The sequence below is a fragment of the Chiloscyllium punctatum genome, chromosome 32, assembly GCF_047496795.1.
Source record: "Chiloscyllium punctatum isolate Juve2018m chromosome 32, sChiPun1.3, whole genome shotgun sequence".
In the NCBI taxonomy this organism is placed as follows: Eukaryota; Metazoa; Chordata; class Chondrichthyes; order Orectolobiformes; family Hemiscylliidae; genus Chiloscyllium; species Chiloscyllium punctatum.
In genome coordinates this window covers 56426381-56448572 of record NC_092770.1, presented here as the reverse complement: position 1 = coordinate 56448572, position 22192 = coordinate 56426381, and the positions used below count along the sequence as shown (strand labels likewise).

The 22192-nt window shown below is 41.7% G+C and overlaps 1 protein-coding gene across 2 annotated transcripts in view; it reads left to right on the top strand.

Moving 5' to 3' along the window:
• The window catches only part of LOC140458195 (lysine-specific demethylase 7B-like), a 99266-nt gene that overhangs the window by 67930 nt on the left and 9144 nt on the right, over positions 1–22192 (top strand). Inside the window, exons 16-18 of one of the 2 annotated variants that reach the window (XM_072552433.1) lie at positions 3779–3927; positions 12476–12678; positions 18208–18305. In XM_072552433.1, coding sequence (XP_072408534.1) covers positions 3779–3927; positions 12476–12678; positions 18208–18305 — 450 coding nt within the window. The remainder of the gene's footprint in view (positions 1–3778; positions 3928–12475; positions 12679–18207; positions 18306–22192) is intronic. The other variant, XM_072552434.1, reaches the window with a different exon arrangement.

The following is a 22192-nucleotide window of genomic DNA, read 5'->3' as shown; positions in this document are numbered from 1 at the left end:
ACCCAGCAGTTTTGGTGCCTTGTCTGATACAATGTATCAATTTGTTTGGCACCTTTTTTGGGTTACGAGATCAACTTTACAAATTCGGAGGCTATGCCAATGGGTGGTCTTATGAAAATACCAGGCTTTGAGGGTGAATCTCAATTCCCTTTTAAGTAGTCAAGGGTGGAGGGGGGGGTGGTTTCTCTATTTAGGTATATCCGTTACTCCTGTTTTTGATCGGCTGTATAAAGCTAATTTTGTCCATTTATTTGACAAAATCAAACAAGACCTTTGAAGATGGGAGGCGCTTCTGGTTTCCTGGTTAGGTTGGATTGTGAACGGCTGGTTCAGCTCCTTTATTTGGCATTGTAAGCGGCCCCTTATTAAGCTAATTAAATTGCAAATGCCTCACAGACTGGGAGAGTAGATCTCCTGGACATTAAAAACTATCAAGTAGGCTCACTTTTATCTTATATGAGTGACTGGGTCTGTGGGGACCCTCTTTCAATATGGTTAGATATTGAAAGTTCTCAGACAAGGTGCCCCCTTACTAGTTTGCTGTTCCTGCACAAAATGATGACAGTTAAGGAATATTGCCACAACCCAATATATTATTAATACTGTTAAAGCATGGAGGGCATGCAGAGTGAAGACAGTACCCCAAAACACAATTTCTTACACCTATATTTGGCATGCCAGGTTTTCATCTGGGGATGATGAACTCTGGGTTTAAACTGTGGGCAGCTAGGTGTCTGTCTTGCCTAGATGATGTGTTTGAGGGTGACACAAGGATGTCTTTTAACCAGTTAGCTTGGAAATACGAGTCACCTAGCAGGCACCTCTTTCGTTTTTTCCAAATTGGGGATTTCATTCAAAAAAGTACTACACTTTTAACTGATCCCTATAGATCTGACACAGTCCTTAGTGCTAAGAACACACTTTGTCAGCACCCTTTATCACCTGTTGGGGAGTGGTCCCATAGGACGAGGCCAAACGGCTTTGTAGGGTGTGGGAGAGAGAGAGTTGGGTGTTGAGATCTCCTCAGACATAGGAGGGTATTTGGGAGGACATGAGAAAGATCTCAATTTGCAATAGAACCCATGCTTTACGGCTGAAGATTCTCCACAGGGTTCACTTGACTCCAGATTGTTTTTCAAAATTTAAAGCAGGAGTATTTTCAACGTGTCCCAAGTGCAAATTGAATGCAGGCACTCTCACTCGTTGCCTCTGTCTCTGGTCCTGCTGCAGGCCCCGGGCATACTGGAGCGCCGTGGTAGGTGCAACAGAGGGAACAGGTGGAGATGGACCTCGTTTCTCCTCTTCTTGGTCTGCCCAGTGTATTCCCTTCAGATGTGCACAGGAAAAAACTTTTCAATATTCTTAATTTCTGCACAAGAAAGAATATTCTGCTAGGTTGGGTGTCTGAAAATCCTTGGGTTTCAGGCTGGCATAAGATAGTTATGGAGCACATGCCTTTGGACTTCCTTACAAGTATGGTGCACCATAAAACTGAACTTCTCCAAGATGTGGCGGCCCTTTTTGGACTACTTGGGCACAGACTAATAAGGGCTTTTATATAGCTATAACAATTGTGCTTTGAGTCTAATACCCATATAGAGGGAAACTGCGAATGCAAGAATATCTGTAAACTAGTGCTCTCGACAGTCGAGCTGAGCTTTATTAGTATTATTATTTATTAGTTGGTTATTAGTTATTTCTTTAGTTGGGTTTTTAAAATATAGATTTATGCATTTGTACATGAGTGTAGTTTTGTTTTTTGTGCTTTCTTTGTACTGTTTTGAATTGTATTGTTTTGTATTTGTTGTAACATTAAAAAAATTCTATTTTTCAATAAAAATATATATTTAAAAAAAGATGTTGGCATGTTTGACTTCATTGCTCAGTCCTTTGAATAGAGTCATAGAGATGTACAGCATGGAAACAGACCCTTTGGTCCAACCCATCCATGCTGACCAGTATCCCAACCCAATCTCGTCCCACCTGCCAGCACTAAGCCCATATCCCTCCAAACCCTTCCGAGTCATATACCCATCCAAATGCCTCTTAAATGTTTCAATTGTACCAACCTCCACCACTTCCTCTGGCAGCTCATTCCATACATGTACCACCCTCTATGTGGAAAAAGTTACCCCTTAGGTGTCTTTTATATCTTTCCCCTCTCACCTTAAACCTATGCCCTCTAGTTCTGGATTCCCTGACCCCAGAGAAAAGAATTTGCCTATTTACCCTATCCATGCCCCTCGTGATTTTGTAAACCTTTATAAGGTCACCCCTCGACCTCTGCTCCAGGGAAAACAGCCCCAGCCTGTTCACTCTCTCCCTACTGCTCAAATCCTCCAACCCTGGCAACATCCTTGTAAATCTTTTCTGAATCCTTTCAAGTTTCACAACATCTTTCCGATAGGAAGGAGACTAGAATTGTATGCAATATTCCAACAATGGCCTAACCAATGTCCTGTACAGCCACAACATGACCTCCCAACTCCTGCACTGTGACCAATAAAAGAAAGTGAAGTCATGTTGAGGTTGTACAAGATGTTGGTGAGGCTCTTTCTGGAATACAGTGTCCAGTGTCCAGTGACCCACTTATAGAAAGGATATTATTAAGCTGGAGAGGGCTCAGAAGAGATTTACCAGGATGTTGCCAGGTATGGAAGGTTTGAGTTATGAAGAAATGCTGGAAAGGCTGGAACCTTTTTCACTGGAGCATAGGAAATTGGGAGGTGGCCTTATAGAAGTTTATAATTTAGATTACATACAGTGTGGAAACAGGCCCTTCGGCCCAAGAAGTCCACACCAACCCGCCGAAGCGCAACCCACCCATTCTTCCCTTTATCTAACACCACGGGCAATTTAGCATGGCCAATTCACCTGAACTGCACATCTTTGGACTGTGGGAGGAAACCCCCGCAGACACTGGGAGAATGTGCAAACTCCACACAGTCAGTCGCCTGAGTCGGGAATTGAACCCGGGTCTCTGGCGCTGTGAGGCAGCAGTGCTAACCACTGTGCCACCGTGCCACTCACAAATTTAATGAGGGATGTGGATTTAATTGTAGTTGCCTTTTTCGTAGGATGGGGGATTTCGAGACATTGGGGCACATTTTTAAGGTGAGAGGACAGATTTAAAAAAGACATCAGGGCAATTTTTTTTACAGAGGTGAATTGTATATGAATTGAACTTCCTGAGAAAGTAGTGGATGTGAGTACAAGTACAATGTTTAAAAGACATTTGGATAACTGTATGAATGGAAAATGGGGATATGGGCCAGGAGCAGGCAGGAAGGATTGTTCTTGTCTAATTTAATTCCTTTTATCAGACTTTACCATGGTTTGATGCAACTTTGTGGTTTGCTAGGTTATTTTTGAGAGTACTTGAGAGTTAGCCATGTTGCTGTGAATCTTGAGTTGCCTGTAGGTCAGACAAGGGCATCTAATTTTCAATCATAGTCATTGAAGAATACACGTGAACCAGATGGGTCTTTGTAATAATCTATGACAGCCACCCTCACTGATACCGTAACAAATAACTTTCACATTCAGATTTTATGAATTGTGTTTAATTTCACCAGCCACGATAGTGGGATTTAAACTTGTGTCCTCAGAGCATTGGCTTGATTATTTGTAAGACTCCTGTGATGCAACGTTTTACTCCTGTAAAGGTATAATATAAATACAAGCTGCTATAAGTAAAAGTTAATTCGTTAACTTGGCACAGTCTAAGGACAAGCAAGACTTTGTCACTTCTACAATTAATATTGTTTTTTTATTTTAGAGAGCAGACTCTAGAAGCAAGGAATCCCATCGGTCATCTGGAAGTGAGAATGGATTGACAATCCAGTCAGAGGCTGAGGAGTCGCAGCAAATGCTAGATAAGCCCAGGACGAGTCTGAAGCGTTGCAAGAAGGACAGCACAGTTGAGAGGTGAGGATGGGATCTCTGTTATGATGGAAGACTTGAAACTGGGCCTGCTCTTTTAGCAGAAAGGTTGAGAGAATTTTTGATGTAATTTGAACACTGCTATGCAGTTTTGAACATAGAACAATACAGTACAGAACAGGCCCTTCGGCCCACGATGTTGTGCCGAACATTTGTCCTAGCTTAAGCACCCATCCATGTACCTATCCAATTGCCGCTTAAAGGTCACGAATGATTCTGACTCTGCCACTCCTACAGGCAGCGCATTCCATGCCCCCACCACACTCTGGGTAAAGAACCTATCCCTGACATCCCCCCCCCCCCCCCAATACCTTCCACCCTTAAATTTATGTCCCCTTGTAACACTCTGTTGTACCCAGGGACAGTCTCTGACTGTCTACTCTATCTATTCCCTGATCATCTTATAAACCTCTCTCAAGTCACCCCTCGTCCTTCGCCGTTCCAATGAGAAAAGGCCTAGCACACTCAACCTATCCTCGTACGACCTATTCTCCATTCCAGGCAACATCCTGGTAAATCTCCTCTGCACCCTCTTCAAAGCTTCCACATCTTTCCTAAAGTGAGGCGACCAGAACTGCATACAGTACTCCAAATGTGGCCTTACCAAGGTCCTGTACAGCTGCAACATCACCTCACGACTCTTGAATTCAATCCCTCTGCTAATGAATGCTAATACACCATAGGCCTTCTTACAAGCTCTATCCACCTGAGTGGCAACTTTCAAAGAGCTATGAACATAGACGCCAAGATCCCTCTGCTCCTCCACCTTACTAAGAACCCTACCGTTAACACTGTATTCCGCATTCTTCTTTGTCCTTCCAAAATGGACAATCTCACACTTGACAGGTTTGAACTCCATCTGCCACTCCTCAGCCCAGCTCTGCATCATATCTAAGTCCCTTTGCAGTTGACAAACAGCCCTCCTCACTATCCACAACTCCACCAATCTTTGTATCGTCTGCAAATTTACTGACCCACCCTTCGACTCCCTCTTCCTAGTCATTAATAAACATTACAAACAGCACAGGACCCAGAACTGATCCCTGCGGAACTCCACTTGTAACTGGGCTCCAGGCTGAATATTTACCACCTACCACCACTCTCTGACTTCGACCGGTTAGCCATTTCTCTATCCAACTGGCCAACCTTCCAACTATTCCATGCCTCCTGACTTTTCGCATAAGCCTACCATGGGGAACCTTATCAAATGCCTTACTAAAATCCATGTACACTACATCCACTGCTCTACCCTCATCCACATGCTTGGTCACCTCCTCGAAGAATTCAATAAGACTTGTAAGGCAAGACCTACCCCTCACAAATCCGTGCTGGCTGTCCCTAATCAAACAGTGTCTTTCCAGATATTCATAAATCCTATCCCTCAGTACCCTTTCCATTACTTTGCCTACCACTGAAGTAAGACTAACTGGCCTGTAATTTCTGGGGTTATCCCTATTCCCTTTTTTGAACAGGGGCACAACATTCGCCACTCTCCAGTCCCCTGGTACCACCCCCGCTGACAGTGAAGATGAAAAGATCATTGCCAACAGCTCTGCAATTTTCTCTCTTGCTTCGCACATAATCCCAGGATATATCCCGTCAGGCCCGGTGGACTTGTCTATCCTCAAGTTTTTCAAAATGCCCAACACATCTTCCTTCCTAAAAAGTATCTCCTCTAGCTTACCAGTCCGTTTCACACTCTCCTCTTCAACAATACGGTCCCTCTCATTTGTAAATACTGAAGAAAAGTACTCATTCAAGACCTCTCTCCTATCTCTTCCGACTCAATACACAGTCTCCCACTACTGTCCTTGATCGGACCTACCCTTGTTCTCATCATTCTCATGTTTCTCACATACGCATAAAAGGCCTTGGGGTTATCCTTGAACCTACCCGCCAAAGATTTTTCCTGCCCTCTTTTAGCTCTCCTAATCCCTTTCTTCAGCTCCCTTCTGGCTATCCTGTATCCCTCCAATGCTCTGTCTGAACCTTGTTTCCTCAACCTTATGTAAGCCTCCTTCTTCCTCTTTACTAGACATTCAACCTCCCTCGTCAACCAAGGTTCCCTCACACGATCATTTCTTTCCTGCCTGACGGGTACATACATATCAAGGACACGTCGTATCTGTTCCTTGAAAAAGTTCCACATTTCCACCACATCCTTCCCTGGCAGCCTATGCTCCCAACTTATGCTCCTCAGATCCTATCTTACAGCATCGTATTTACCCTTCCTCCAATTGTAAAACCTACCCTGTTGCACACACCTATCTCTTTCCATAACCAAGGTGAAAGTCAGAATTGTGGTCACCATCATCAAAATGCTCACCCACTAACAAGCCCATCACTTGTCCCGGTTCGTTACCGAGTACCAAATCCAATATGGTCTTCCCTCTGGTCGGACAATCTACGTACTGAGTTAGAAAAGCTTCCTGGACACACTGCACAAACACCGCCCCGTCCAATCTACTTGATCGACAAAGCTTCTAATCAATATTTGGGAAGTTGAAATCGCCCATGACTACTACCCTGTGACTTCTGCACCTTTCCAAAATCTGTTTCCCAATCTGTTTCTCCACATCTCTGCTGCTATTGGGGGGCCTATAGTAAACACCCAACAAGGTGACTGCTCCTTTCCTATTTCTGACTTCAGCCCATACTACCTCCAAAGGCAGATCCCCCTTGATCTGCCTTTCTGTAGCCGTTATACCATTTCTAATTAGCAATGCCACCCCCCCCTAATCTTACTGAAACAGCTGTAACCAGGAACCTCCAACAATCATTCCTGTCCCTCTTCTATCCACGTTTCTGTGATGGCCACAACATCGTAGTCCCAAGTACCAATCCATGCCTTAAGTTCACCCACCTTATTTCTGATCCTCCTTGCGTTGAAGTATACACACTTGAGCCCATCTCTGTGTCCGCAAGTATTCCCTGTCAGTGCTACCTTCTCCACAGCCTCCCTAATTCTTGGGCATCCTGAAAAACAGCTAACCTACTTGCTGGACTACAAGTCTGGATCCCATCCCCCTGCCAAATTAGTTTAAACCCCCCCCAAAGAGTGGCAGCAAACCTAACTCCCAGGATATTGGTGCCCTTCTGGTTCAGGTGCAACCCGTCCTGCTTGTACAGGTCCCATCTTCCCCAGAATGCAGTCCAATTGTCCAAATACCTGAAGCCCTCCCTCCTACACCATCCTTGCAGCCACGTGTTCAACTGCACTCTCTCCCTCTTCCTTGCCTCACTGTCACTGCCAACAACCCAGAGATGACGACTCTGTCCGTCCTAGCTTTTAGCTTCCATCCTAACTCCCTGAGTTCCTGAATGACCTCCCCACCCCTCTTCCTACCTGTGTCATTGGTGCCAATGGGCACCATGACTTCTGGCTGCACATTGGATAGGATAGATAGATAATTAGCAGAGGGGAGAGGAGCTCCTGATATACTGACAGAAAGGATTGAGAGACCAGATCCAAAAAGAACTTTGTGAAAAGTGATTAGGTATTGGCTTAAAAGAGCAAAATATGAAGCAGGTGGATTCACTGCAGAGCATTTGGGTGTTTGAGTGTTTCTTGGATCCTGGATGTTCCTGGAGGTTGTCATCTCATAACTAATCAGAATTCAGATTAACAAGTAGATGACCCCACTACATATATACACTGTGTGCACACGCACATTCACGCGCACACACACCAACACACATGCGCATATATACACTTATATCCATGCTCTCTCTCTCAGGCATATACTGTATCACACTCACGCACGTGTGCACACACTCTCTCCCTACCCCCCACTCACACACAGACTCTCTCTCTCTCACTCTGTCTCACTCTCTCTCTCTCTGCTCTCACACACACCCACAGACACACACCCACAGACACACACCCACAGACACACACCCACAGACACACACCCACAGACACACACCCACAGACACACACCCACAGACACACACCCACAGACACACACCCACAGACACACACCCACAGACACACACCCACAGACACACACACACACACACACACACACACACACACACACACACATATCTGTGGGGTGAATTTGCATTTGCAGATACATTCTACTTTATTCTAAGAGCACACAATCTGTGGGCAGTCGGTCCATGTGACATTTCATAGATTCTTTCTTTGGAAATAAAATGAGATTGAGTCAATGTTGGGATACAGACAGACTCTAATGTCAGACTCTAATGCATTATCTGAGTTGAGATGCCACTTTTTTAAAATATAAAACCTTAAGTTATTTCAGGACTGTGACTTGAAAGAAGTTCTGAGATTTACATATGTATCAATTGAAACTTGCATCCCCATTCTAAGTGATTAAAGACTTAAACGCAATTAGGTTTATACAAGACATGATGTCAGTTGTATGACACCATGATCTTTTGCTCTAAATTGCTATTCTGCTAGCTACCTGACGAAAGGGCAGCGCTTCAAAAGCTTGTACTTTTAAATACACCTGTTGGACCACAACTTAGTATTGTGTGTGATCATTAACTTCACCAACACTCTTCCTAGAGAAAAGCAGTGCAGAATCTACAGGGAGTATGTGATACTGTCAAACTGGTGTTCAACATTAATTGCCAATGAAGGTGATAGAATCTCAAAGGAATGCAATCCCAAATCTTATGCTGTAGTGCAAAGAACAGCGGTAGGCTTGCAGCAAAGTTTATTAATGGAAATTTGATAGTTTGGGGAAGCCGTGGTTGGAATTAAATTTAGCACTGTACAAGAATGCAGTTAGGAGTGGAATTGAATCATTCAGCTCTGTAGTTTTCTTCAACATCGAGTAAGATCATAACTGACTACCATGTTAATCTAAACAACCTGTCAAACCGGATTTTGAATAAGTTTAATGAGGCCGTCTCCACTGGTCTTCTGGGAAGAGAATTTGAAACAGAAATAACTCTCTGAAAAAAATTAATATTAGCTTTATTGTTTTCTCCTCATTTTGGCCTTAAATGGAACACTCCTAAATTTTACAATGTATCCCCTCATTCTTGAAGAAGAAACATCCTTGCATTTACCATGTCAATATTCTTGGATCAGATATTTCAGAGCATTATCTGTTATTCTTATGTTTGTTTCCTCTGAACATAATCTCATCTTGCTCAGAATCAGTCAAGTGACCTGTTTCTAATATTATTTCATTTGTCAAAGGAGGAGAGAAAATTATGCAAATACCCCTGGTGCCGTCTAAGGCCCAGTAGAACCCTGAAAATGCTTAGCTACTTTCATACTCCTGTAATAAATGCCAAATTCCATTTGTTGACATGAACATTTGCGATGCTTGCACATGAATGTTTGTGATCCATGCTCTAAGATATCAGATATATTTGAGCCATAAAGTTCTGCAATATAGCTTGATTTAAATAATATGTTGCATTTTTATTCTTGCCAGAATAAAAAAGTTCACAAATTTTGCACACTTAATTAACCTAGGAATTACTATTCTGTTGGTCTTACTTTTCAGCCTATGTTACCAGTTCATGTTAGTCAACTTTTTCGTATTAAGTTGTGGAATGTGAGCATCGCCGGATGGGCCAACGTTTTTTGCCCACCTCTAGTTGCCCTTGAGAATGTGGTAATGACTTGCTTCTTTGAACCACCGCAGTCCATGTCTTGCGGGTAAACCTACAATGCTATTAGGGAGGGAATCTGAGGATTTTGACCTAGTGCTAGTGAAGGAATGACAGGACATTTCCAAGCTAGGATGGTGAGAGGCATGGACAGGAACTTGCAAGTGGTGATATTGCTGCCTTTGACCTAAATGGTAGTGGTTGTGGGTTTGGAAGGTGCAGTCTGAGGTTCTTTGGTGAATTTTTGCAGTGTATCTTGTAGACCAATATACACTGCTCTGTCCCCAAACTTTATTAAAGACAAATACAAGTGTAGGGCACTGATTTCAGGCTCATACTTTTTGCTCTCAAAGTAAATTTGAAATTCTGGCATGCCACTATTGTGTGAGGGTTATTTTGCTGGTCATTAATCAGTCCTATCCTATCACACACTGCTAGGTCTAAAAGAACCTGTTCCCTGGTTGGCATGAGGTGCTGCTCAAAGTAATGATCTTAAATTATCTCTCTGAACTACCAGGCTCTTCCAGGCTACCCTTGTTAACCCATTTTGCCAACTCTGAAGATTATTAGGTATCTTTCTTTCCAGTTTACATTATTTTCAGCTGTGCATTCTGTCCTACTATGTAGCAACTGTTGTGAAGCCTAGAAATTACTCCCAAAAGTGACTACTTATCTTTTCTACAGTTTAAAAAAAAGTAGCAAGAAAAAGGAAGATGGCTGTGTTTGGTCGAGGCCAAGCACTTCAGCCCAGTAACGTTACTGCAGATGTCCTAGGGCAACTGTCTTATAAATTACTTTCTCTCTATTAAAAGATCAGATGTGGGGATATTCAGTGTCGTTTACAACTTCTTGATGTCACCTTTCACCTCACTTCCTGAGTTCAGTGTTTCTCTTTGTCCATTTTAGGCCAGTCTGTATTGAGGTCAGGAGCTAAGTAGCTTCTGCAGAACCCAAAATGCGGGTCAGTGATTAGGATCTTAAGTGTCATTTGACAGCATTGTTGCCAATCCCTTCTAATACTTTGATCAAGAATAGACCAGGGTTATAATATCCAGGTGGATATTGTCCTTTTTTGATGTTGGGATGCATGTGGCAATTTCCCACATTGTCTTATGTATGATGATGTTGGAACTGTACAGCTTGGCCTGAGGATTCATTGTTTTCTATCCTTGGGCCAAAGTTTTTATCTCAGTTGACGCAGATCTGACTACTAATGAACTCAATTTCGTTAATTTTGACAATGCTTTCTTGAAATCCATACAGTCAACATACCTTCATCAAATTTATTTTAAAAATTAAATTGGATCAGTCAAACACCATGCACTTTTTCCAAATGCATAATGGCTCGTTGTAACTCAAACCTTTCAAAGTTCTTGTTGCCCATGATCTCCCTTCAGAACTGTTCAGAATCCTCAGATCTTCTATATTATTGTAACTTTGGCTACTGTTCCTTTTCATTTTCCGCTTCTCCCCTCCCCTACCCAACCCTGAAAGGAAAGCATCTGGGGAAGATTATGCCAAGTTCTTCCAACATTTCTTCTCCGCCTTCCTTTAGCAACCTTGATGAAAATTGTCCAGATTCTTCCTCTGTCCATATGCAGAGCTTACAGGGTTTTTTCCCTTGGCATGGTGAAGTCCAATTTTTTAATGACCCACAACAAAATTTCTTCAGGGTTAAATCAAAAGTATGGTTTAATGTGTTGTTTGTTTGATTGTTGCAAAATGTGCACTGACACAAATATGCAATGAAGAAAGAAGAGGAAAAAAAAAGGTTACAATTAGGAAAACAAATTAAAGCTTAGAGCATAAATTCACCTGATTTTTGATTTGTGTGTGGCACCATGTTTAATCCAGAGGTTATGACCTTGAGATTCTATTTCCTATTCTCTTTCCTCACTCCCTAAAAGCTGCCTACAGGTTTATGTTGTATAGATTATGCTGGAATCATGTCTTTGGCCTCAGCAACAATTGCCTGCTCCCTCTTACTGTTACTTTTTCAGTCTTCCTCTACCCCTTGAACAGCATGGTGTTGTCAAGTTGACTTTGAGTGCATTCTGCATCAGAATCATTACCCTCAACAAAGTTCAAAGGTGCACTCAGGGAAACTGCAACCTTCTTTCCTGCCCCTCCTTGACTATCTAGTGGTCACCCATTTCTTCCTTTCAAGTTGCCTAGTGGTCATCTCTGGAAACCTACTGTCCATGTGACCTTCAGTCTAATGAAGGCACTGTGATAATACCAGATCTGCTCAATGAGTCTGTGTTTGAGAGTGGTGGAAGCGGAGGCTACTGAGATGTAAAAGGAGCCTCTTAACCGAATTAAGAGAGAAATCTAATACATAAATGCTGACCAGTAAATCATCACTCCGTCAAATTAGCATCATTTAGTTTGTTAGCAGGTTAACTTAAATGATTTACTTAATTCTGATCTCTCTTCATCTAATCATATCCCCTCGGGTCTGATTTATTACTAACTCATTTTGTACAATGTATTAAATCATTATTCAATAAATTACCTTTTTCAAAGTTGCTTTAGTTTTGTTTTCATTATAAGTTAATTGATGTCAGTTAAGTTAAATGATTACCTGACAGGGAGAACTCTGTTGTCGTCGTCGTCGTCCTCCTCCTCTTCCTCCTCCTCACTTTTCTCCCAATCTTGCCCTCCCTCACTGACAAACCCATGGCACCATATCCTGAAAGTAATATATTGTGTATGTTCATGGGTTCTGGAACTTAATCCTAAAACAAAGCCTTGATTGGAGGGAGCTGAATCATTTGCTTCAGCATGGCAACCCCTCATACCCAAATCAAATCCATTATTCAATATGGGACAGCTCTTCCACTCACGTTGATTGTAGAAACAGTTGGAGAGAGGATGACATGCCTGACCATGAGAGAATATTACCTACAGCCAACAAATTTCTTTGGTATTTCAGAGAATGGTTGCCATCTCAGAGCACAGCAGAGACCATCCAGGGCATGCTCTCAATGGCAGCCCTGCAATACTCAGACCTTCGCAACAATCGAAGAAAGAATAGTGACAGCATGGATAAAAGAAACCTTCCAAGGTCACAAGACATGAAAACTAATCAGAGGGAGGAAGAAGAACAGAGCCCACAGTCCAGGGCAGCAGAGTGTGGTGGGTATTGCAATGTGTCTGCATGTATACTCTGGAAAGTGGATATCTATAGAAGGCATTGCAGAGAAAATCTAACTTCGGGAGGGCTGTGGACTTGAACTTTGCTATCCAAGTGATGAATTAGGGCTTGCTGAATATCTGGAATGGAAATATAGGCCATGGCAAGGGGATGGATATGCAGAAAAGAATTCCTGGTTAGGAAAGGCTAGTGATAGAGAGGCTGGATACTATTTAGGGTTGAAAGATGATGTGGGAAGGGGAGACACTAATTAGGAGGGGGAAGAGGTTGTGAGAGGACCTACTAGAAACATGGAGAGATCAGGGAATTGTTGCTGGTTCTGCCAATAATTTCGATCATGGTTGATCTGTGTACCTTCATTTAAGGGGAAGCAATAGCCTAGTGGAATTATCACTGGACTATTCATCCAGAAACTCAGCAATGTTCTGTGGGCCTGTGTTCAAATCCTGTCATGGCAGATGGCGAAATTTGAATTCAATAGAGAATCTGAAGTTAAGAGTCTAATGATCATGAAACCATTGTTGATAGTTAGGAAAAACCCATCTGGTTCACTGATGTCCTTTAGGGAGGCGAATCTGTTACCCTTACCTGGTGTGGCCTACATTGACTCCTGACCAACAGCAATGTGATTGATTCTTAATTAGAAGGCAATTAGAGATGAGTAATAAATGTTGGCCGAACCAGATATTCCCACATCTCATGAGTGAATTGGAAACAAATCTACCTTGGCCTTTAATAATCCTGTCTAACATAGCTTTCTGAATTTTTGAAGTTTTCAATTGGACCCACGCCCCCTCCCCCTGAACAAGCTTCATCTGCCCTTGGGGGACAGACGGAATTCCAGATTTCCTCACCATTTTCTGTGAAGAAGTGTTTACAGATTGTCTGTGAAATACATTGCTCGGATTTTAAGACTTAACCTCATTGTTCTGGACTAACTATCCTCCGCCTGTTAATTAAATCATTCCTTTTTCTAAGATTAGAAACTACATCATCTAGGGTCCATCTATGTTTTGAGAAGGTTGGCAAAATGGAAAAATGGCTGAACTTAATAGTAAAGAATGGCACAAGGACAGTGGTGAGAAAAAACCTTGACTTAGTGAAGCAGCAAGTACAATCATATGTGTGGAGATGAGAAATAAGATAGGCAGAAAATGCTGGTGGGAGGAATTTCATTTTCTGTAACAGTAACCACACTGGAGTACTAATAACAAGAACATATAATAAAACTAATGAAAAATTCACTAAGGATTTCAATTTTAATAGATTAAGCAAATGCAGTTGATGACTGAGAGTTTGAAAGACATGATTATAGAAAGCATTTGAGACTAGTTCTGTGCTGTGGTACTCGTGGAAGTCCTGGGGAAAGAGAATGTTTTAGATCTTGCCAAGTATAAATGAGATCGTATCAATTAATCCATAGCCCTCTGAAGAGAAATGATGATAAAAATATGATAGAATTTTACATAGTGTTTGAGTTTCAAAAATTTTAGTCAGGTGATGTTGGTTTCGCTGACTAGGCCAGAATTTATTGCCTATCACCAGTTGTCTTTGGTGGTGAATCATCACCTTGAATCACTGACTACGTGGCTTTGGCGTTTCTGATGGCCCCTTGATCAATGCCAAGCAGTCCACCTGGTTTCGTTATCAGTTATTTTGCTGGTGATCAGCTACAACTAACTGGCAATTAATAGTCAATTCCATTGCTCTGTATCTTGAGCCATATGTCGGCTAGACCTGGGGTAAGGATAGCAGATTTCCTTCCTTATGAAGTACTAGTAAACCAGATGGATTTTTACAATAATGGATTTTTGGTCATGATTAGATGAGCTTTTATTTCCAGAATTATTAATTTAATATTATCATGAGATTCAAGCATATGTACCCAGAGCATTCATCTAGACTTATTTGGATAAATAGTTCAATGGCCATGCCACTACATCACTGCCTCCCCCATTCTTAGTGATGCCCTTCAGACTAAAACAAGGGTGAATTTAGAGATCAAGTCAGGAGAGATTGTATTGGGGAATTTTAAAAAATCTGCAGAAACTTTAAACTAATGTTGAGCTTAATTAAACCCTGTACAATAAATAACAGGTACGAAGAATGAGTTCTCTAAGGTGGAATCAGAGAGATTTACAGAACAAAAAAAGGCCCTTCAGCCCATCACATCCATATCACATCAGAAACAAACACTTAATTATTCTAATTCCATTTCCCAGCATTTGGCCCCTTGCTTGTATTCTTTGGCATTTCAAGTGTACATCTAAATAAGCATTTTAACAGTTTTTGCCTCTACCAGCCTTCTATGTAGATAGTTCTGGATTCCCACCACACTCTGGGTGAGAAAGATTTTCATCACATCTGTATACATTCTGCTCCTTTCCTTAAATCCATCCCTTGGTTGCTGATCCCTCCATCAAGAGGAAAAGTTACTTTCTGTCTACTCTATCTATACTCCTTAGAATTCTATATATCTCAAGCATGACCCTTCCGACTTGAGCTGTGGTCTAACCAGTATTTTATACATTTCCCTAATTATCATCATCTCCCTTCTCCTAAAGTCTATGCCTCAACTAATAAAGGCAAGTATACCATATTCCTCCTTAACCACTTTATTCACTTGTCCAGATACCCTAAGGGATTGGTGGACGTGGATAGCAAGGTTTCTCTAATTCTCAGTGCTTCCCACAGTTCTACTGTTCATCATGTATTCCCTTGCTTTGTTTGCCCTGCCCAAGTCGATCACCTCACATTTATCCGTTTCAATTCCATTTGCCATTGATTAGCTCATTTTACCAGTTCATCCATGTCCTCTTGTAGTCTAAGGCAATGCTCATCATTATTTAGATTAGATTATTTAGTGTGGAAACAGGCCCTTCAACCCAGCAAGTCCACACCGACCCTCCAAAGAGCAACCCACCCAGACCTATTCCCCTACACCTAACACTACAGACAATTTTGCATGGCCAATTCACCTAACCTGCACATTTTTTGGACTGTGGGAGGAAACCGGAGCACCCAGAGGGAGCCCACACAGACATGGGGAGAATGTGCAAACTCCACAATTCTCTGAGGCAAGAATTGAACCCGGGTCTCTGGTGCTGTGAGACAGCAGTGCTAACCACTGTGCCACCGTGCTGCCTAGAACTTGCCATACCCTTAGCCCAGATCAACTTTCCTACATTTCAAGTTAAAATGTTTTAATAGCAAGAGTCCCAATACTGACCCCTGCAGGACCCCACTGGACACAGGCATCCTGTCAGAAAAACACCTCTCAAAACCATCACCTCTGCTTTCTGTTACTCAGCCAATTGTGGATCCAAATTGTCAAAATTTCCTTGGATCCCGTGGGCTATATCAGTTCCCACATTTGGGACCTTATCAAAAGTCTTCCTTAAGTCCAGGTAGACTACAACGAATGCATTGTCCTCTGTGTACCTGGTCACGTCTTTGAAAAATTCAATCAAGTTGGCCAGATATGAACTCCCCTTAAAAAAAATTGTGCTGACTGTTCTTGACTGATCTGTGCTCTCCAAATGTAAATTAATTCTGGCCATCAGAATTGTTTCTAACAGTTCCTCACCACCAATAGTTAGACTAACTAGCCTACAGTTTCCTGGTTTATCCCTTGCTCTCTTCCTGAATAACAGTACCACATTGGCTGTACTCTAGCATGTCTCCTGTGGTTAGAGAGGAATTGAAAAGTTTTCAAAATTCCTTGATTTGTCCTCCCTTACCTCACTCAGCAAATTGGGGTGCATTTCATTTGGCCCTGGAGATTTATCTACTCTTATCCATGCCACATATTTTGTCAAAGCTATCAGGATAATTTGAAAGAATACCAATTCAAGGAAAACCAAATATTGCCCAGCAAAGTGAGTCATCAAATGACTTCTACTTATTCTGTCTGAAATATATACTGTGCATAAACATGTTCTTACTACCCATGACAAATTAAAAAAATAAAAATGGTGACAACAGCCTCGTTGAAAATGTGGGTGTTGAGCAACTGACCAGTAATGATAGATAAAATGGTGCTGAAAAGACTGGCAGCACTTCAGATTCAGTTTCAAATCTTGTTGAATGGCGAAGTGCATATGATCGCCATACAGCCAGGCAACAGTCCTCTCCAACAAGAGGGAATCCAGTCATCGTTCTTAATGACATTGCTATCGCTGGAAGTCCCAACATCAACATCCTAGGCGTTAACATTGAGCAGAGACTTAACTGGTCCAGTCAGTGATTACAAGAACACATCAGAGGTTGAAAATTCAACAGTAGGTAACTCCCCTTCCCTAAGCCTGCCCACTATCTGTAAAGCACAAGCCAGGAATGGAATATGTACTTGAAGCTTGACAACAATCAGGAGAAAGCACCACATTCACCAACTACAACATTCACTCCCTTCATTACGCAGCAAAGCTTCTTAGATGCCAACTTCCAAACCCTGTCCTCTACCACTGAGAAGATCTATAATTGTTGAGCTCCATGTTTAGTCCAGAAGGCTCTAAAGTTTCAAGTCAAAGTTTGAGATGGTGTGGCTGGAGGTTATGTTGATGTTTATTGGAACAGTGCAATAGGCCAAGGATGGCGAAGTCACAGTTGAACTTATAATTGACAGGAAGCTCCTACACATTTGCAGACTGACTGTTTTTATTTGGTTTTCAATATAGAGGGGTGTTACCATTGGCCAGAAACTGAACTGGACCAACCATAGACATACTGTGACTACAAGAGCAGATCAGTAGTTGGGAATTCTGTATCAAGTAACTTGCCTCCTGATAAATCTCTTGATTGCTGAAAGCCTTCCACCATTTCAAAGTCACAAGTCATAAATGGTGGAATGCTGTCAACAGATCTGGATGAACAGAACTTATTAAATTCAACACCATCAAGAATGGAGTATTATTATTTTCAGTGTTCACTCTTGGATGTGGAAATACCTTAAATAATCTCACAACAGAGTGTGGCAGCATCTATAGATGCACTGCAGCACCTTCCAAACCCAAGAAGGACAAGGAAACACATGGAACACCACTATCTGAAAGTTCCCCTTCAAGCCCCAAACCATCCTAACATGAAACATCATCACTGTCCAATCACTGGTACTGAACCAAAATCATGAAATCCCATCCCCACCCCACTGCTTACTAATAGCGTTTGTGGCTTAACCCACACCAGATCAACTTCAGTGATTCAAGAAAGAAGCTCAGAATGATTTTTCCCAAGGGCAGTTTGGGACACACAACAAATGCAAGCTTTTCGAACAATGCCCATACCCATTAAGTAATTGTAATTTTCTGAAATGTGGTCCCTACACTGCCCTCTCAGTTTTTAAACATGTGATCACATTTGCATCTTCTCTTCCTTTAATTGAATTGTAGCCTTTTTGTTTTGAAAGGACCTTGACCCCCTGAATGATTGCCCTATTCAGTGACTTGTGATACAATTGTTGATCTTGTTGTGGTTCTCGGTTGATGTTCAGCGATCTATTTTTGTTTTCACAGTTGGGCCTGTGAAACAGGAAGCTGCTGAGAGCAGCAGTGAATTGGTGAATCATGAAGCGAGAAGCTTACTGAGAACAGCAGCCAAACTCTCTGAAGAGGTTAGACTCCAATGCTATGTGTAGATTGAGTTATTTGGAACTCACTCTCTGTCTTGCACATGTCTCAGTCTTTTACTTTACCTCATTGGAAAATAATATTTATTAGTTCAGGTCTTTTTAATAAGATACTCCTCTCCAGTGCTCCCTCTAAGCTATGCAGCTACAAGCTGGGAGTTTCTGCTCAAGTTGTACACAAGTATGCACTTTAATGTATGTTGCCCTCTGGACTATATTGATGAAGCCTGCATATTTTATCCCGGAAAGCCAGCCAGGAAGGACAGCAATGCAGTCTAATCTTTAAGCTTGTATTCAGAGATACGCACTTTGTGAACTTGCAGAGCTATGTGGATATAACAGGAGGATAGAAGGGCTCATATTCACAATATTTAAAAACTGGGGATTAAATCAAAAACATCCAAGTCCTATGCAAAGGTGATACTTTTTTTCTACAACACTTAACTGTTTCTTAATGCAAGCATTTATTTTTGTATAACTGGACAGTTAACAATTTGTACCACCCGTTCAATTTGATATTTCCTTTGAGGATCCTTTCCCGTCATCAATGTGCAATTAACCTTGCCTCATTCTCACTTTTCAGAAACTGTAGATGAGCCTTCAATGAACGATGAACGTTCATTGTACTGTGGCTGTACTATTTATTAGTCTCTTTATGTAGAATTACACTTTGAATATTTTATGAATAGAATGCCACATATACCACTTCGCCGAGAGCCAATGTTTCAGCAGCCAAATAATTTTATTTTCTTAACTTCCCAAACAGAAATACAGTACAATATCTAGTTTCATAAATTTTGGGTCATCTAGGAACTTAATATATTTTTCCAGATTAAATTTTTATAAATGACCTCAAAACATTGTACTTGAAAGTGTTTCTTTGTAGTATCTAATTCGCATCAGAACGTGTACTTGTCTCCTCTTTGGTCGGTTGAACTGGTTGTGCACAATCAAGATTCACATTTGCTCTGTCTCTTCTTTCCATGTAACTAGATGTAGGAATTACTTCTGAGGGTTTTCAGTCTTTGGAACTCCTTGCAACAGAGAGCTGTAGGGGCAGATTCCATGTATATATTTAAGGCTGAGGTAGACAGATAGATTATTGATTAGAGAGAATCGAGGGTTATGAGGAAAGGGCAGGAAACTGCATATGAGGAATGTCAGATCAAATATGATCTGATTGGACCAGCTTCACCATTCAATGGGCCAAATGGCCTATTCCTGTTCCTGTTTCTTTCGGTCTAATCAAAAAGGTTGTTGATTTAAACATATTGTCGATCTATTCTAATTAGAATCATAGAGATGTATAGCATAGAAACAGACCCTTCGGTCTAAACTGTCCATGCCGACCAGATAAGCCAACCCAATCTATTCTCACCTGCCAGCACCCGGCCCAGATCCCTCCAAACCCTTCCTATTCATATACCCATCCAAATGCCTTTTAAATGTTGAAATTGTACCAGCTTCCACCACATCCTCTGGCAGCTCATTCCATACACGTACCACCCTCTGCGTGAAAAGGTTGCCCCTTAGGTCTCTTTTTATATCTTTCCCCTCTCACCCTAAACCTATGCCCTCTAGTTCTGGAGTCCCTCACACTAGGGAAAAGATTGGGCTATTTATCCTATCCATGCCCATCATGATTTAATAAACCTCTATACGGTCACCCTTCAGCCTCCGACGCTCCAGGGAAAACAGCCCCAGCCTGTTTAGCCTCTCCCTGTAGCTCAAATCCTCCAACCCTGGCAACATCCTTGTAAATCTTTTCTGAACCCTTTCAAGTTTCACAACATCTTTCCGATAGGAAGGAGACCAGAATTGCATGCAATATTCCAACAGTGGCTTAACCAATCTCCTGTACAGCCACAACATGACATCCTAACTCCTGTACTCAAAACTCTGACCAATAAAAGAAAGCATACCAAACGCCTTCTTCACTATCCTATCTACCTGTGACCCCTCTTTCACGGAGCTATGAACCTGCATTCCAAGGTCTCTTTGTTCAGCAACACTCTCTAGGACCTTACCATGAAGTGTATAAGTCCTGCTAAGATTTGCTTTCCCAAAATGCAACACCTGATATTTATCTAGCTGCCACTCCTCAGTCCGTTGGCCCATCTGATCAAGATCACATTCTAATCTAAAATGACCTCCTTTGCTGTCCACTACACTTCTAATTTTGGTGTCATCTGCAAACTTACTAACTATACTTCTTATGTTCACATCCAAATGATGAAAAGTAGAGGACCCAGCACTGACCCTTGTGGCACTCCACTGGTCACAGGCCCCTAGTCTAAAAAACTACCCTCCACCACCACCCTCTGTCTTCTACCTTTGAACCAGTCTGTATCCAAATGGCAAGTTCTCCCTATATTCCACGAGATCTAACCTTACTCACCAGTCTCCCATGGGGAACCTTGTTGAATGCCATACTGAAATCCATATATATCACATACCGCTCTGCCCTCATCAATCCTCTTTGTTACTTCTTCAAAAAACTCAATCAAGTTTGTGAGACATGGTTTCCCACGCACAAAGTCGTGTTGACTCTCCGTAATCAGTCCTTGCCTTTCCAAATACATGTATATCCTGTCCCTCAGGATTCCCTCCAACAACTTGCCCACCACTGACATAGGCTCACTGGTCTATAGTTCCCTGGCTTGTCCTTATCACCCTTCTTAAATAGTGGCACCATGTTTGCCAACCTCCAGTCTTCCGGCACCTCACCTGTGACTATTGATGATACAAATATCTCAGCAAGAGGCCCAGCAATCACTTCTCTGATCAGGTACACCTGATTAGGTCCTGGGGATTTATCTATCTTTATGCGTTTCAAGACATCCAGCACTTCCCCCTCTGTAAATGGACATTTTGCAAGGTGTTATCATCTATTTCCTCACTGTCTATATCTTACATATCCTTTTCTACAGTAAATACTGATACAAAAATTTGTTTGGTATCTCTCCCATTTTCTGCGGCTCCAAACAAAGGCTGCCTTGCTGATCTTTGAGGGGCCCTATTCTCTCCCTAGTTACCCTTTTGTACTTAATGTATTTGCAGAAACCCTTTGGAATTATATGTAAATTAATGCATTTGAACACCACACAAGCCCAGCTCCTAATTTTAAATTTTATTCTTGTTATTAATTATACATTTCCTAAATTCTGCTAAACAATCCCTGAAGAAATTGTCAGTGTGCATCGTGAAGCTATCTAGAAGTTTTCCTTTTCAATACCAATAAAATAGTACAGGATCTGCTTTTATTTGAATATTATCTATTTTCAGCAGAACAGTTTTGCCTTAAAAATACCATATGCTGGAGACACCTTTCAGATCACAAAGTGAATCTTAAAAATGCCTTTGTTAGTTTATTTGGGATCCACAATTTTCCTTATGCTGCTCTTTGAACAGTTTCAGAAACCCTTCACTCTGAAAAGCATCATCCTACAGAAGTCACAGAATTGTTACAGCACAAAGTGATCATTCAGCCCATCATGTTTGCACTGGCTCTCCAGATGAGCATTTCACTTGGTGCTATTCTCCTGCCTTCTTCCTATAATCCTGCACAATGGTTTTCTTTTCAGCAGAACAGCCTCATTCCCTTTTTGAAAGGTTTGAGTGAAACTGCCTCTTGGGCAGTATTTTCCAGACCCTAACTCACTGCATAAAAAATGTTTTGTTTTTCATGCCATCTTTGCTGCATTTTTCAATCTCCTGAAATCTGGACCCTCTCATTCTCAATTACTCTAATTCCAATACCTTCACTTCCTTCTGAAAGTGTACACAATATAGACAAGTTCAATATCACTTCCTTGCTCTTATACTCTATGCCATTATCAATAAAGCTTAATTGATATTGTATGCGTTGTGAA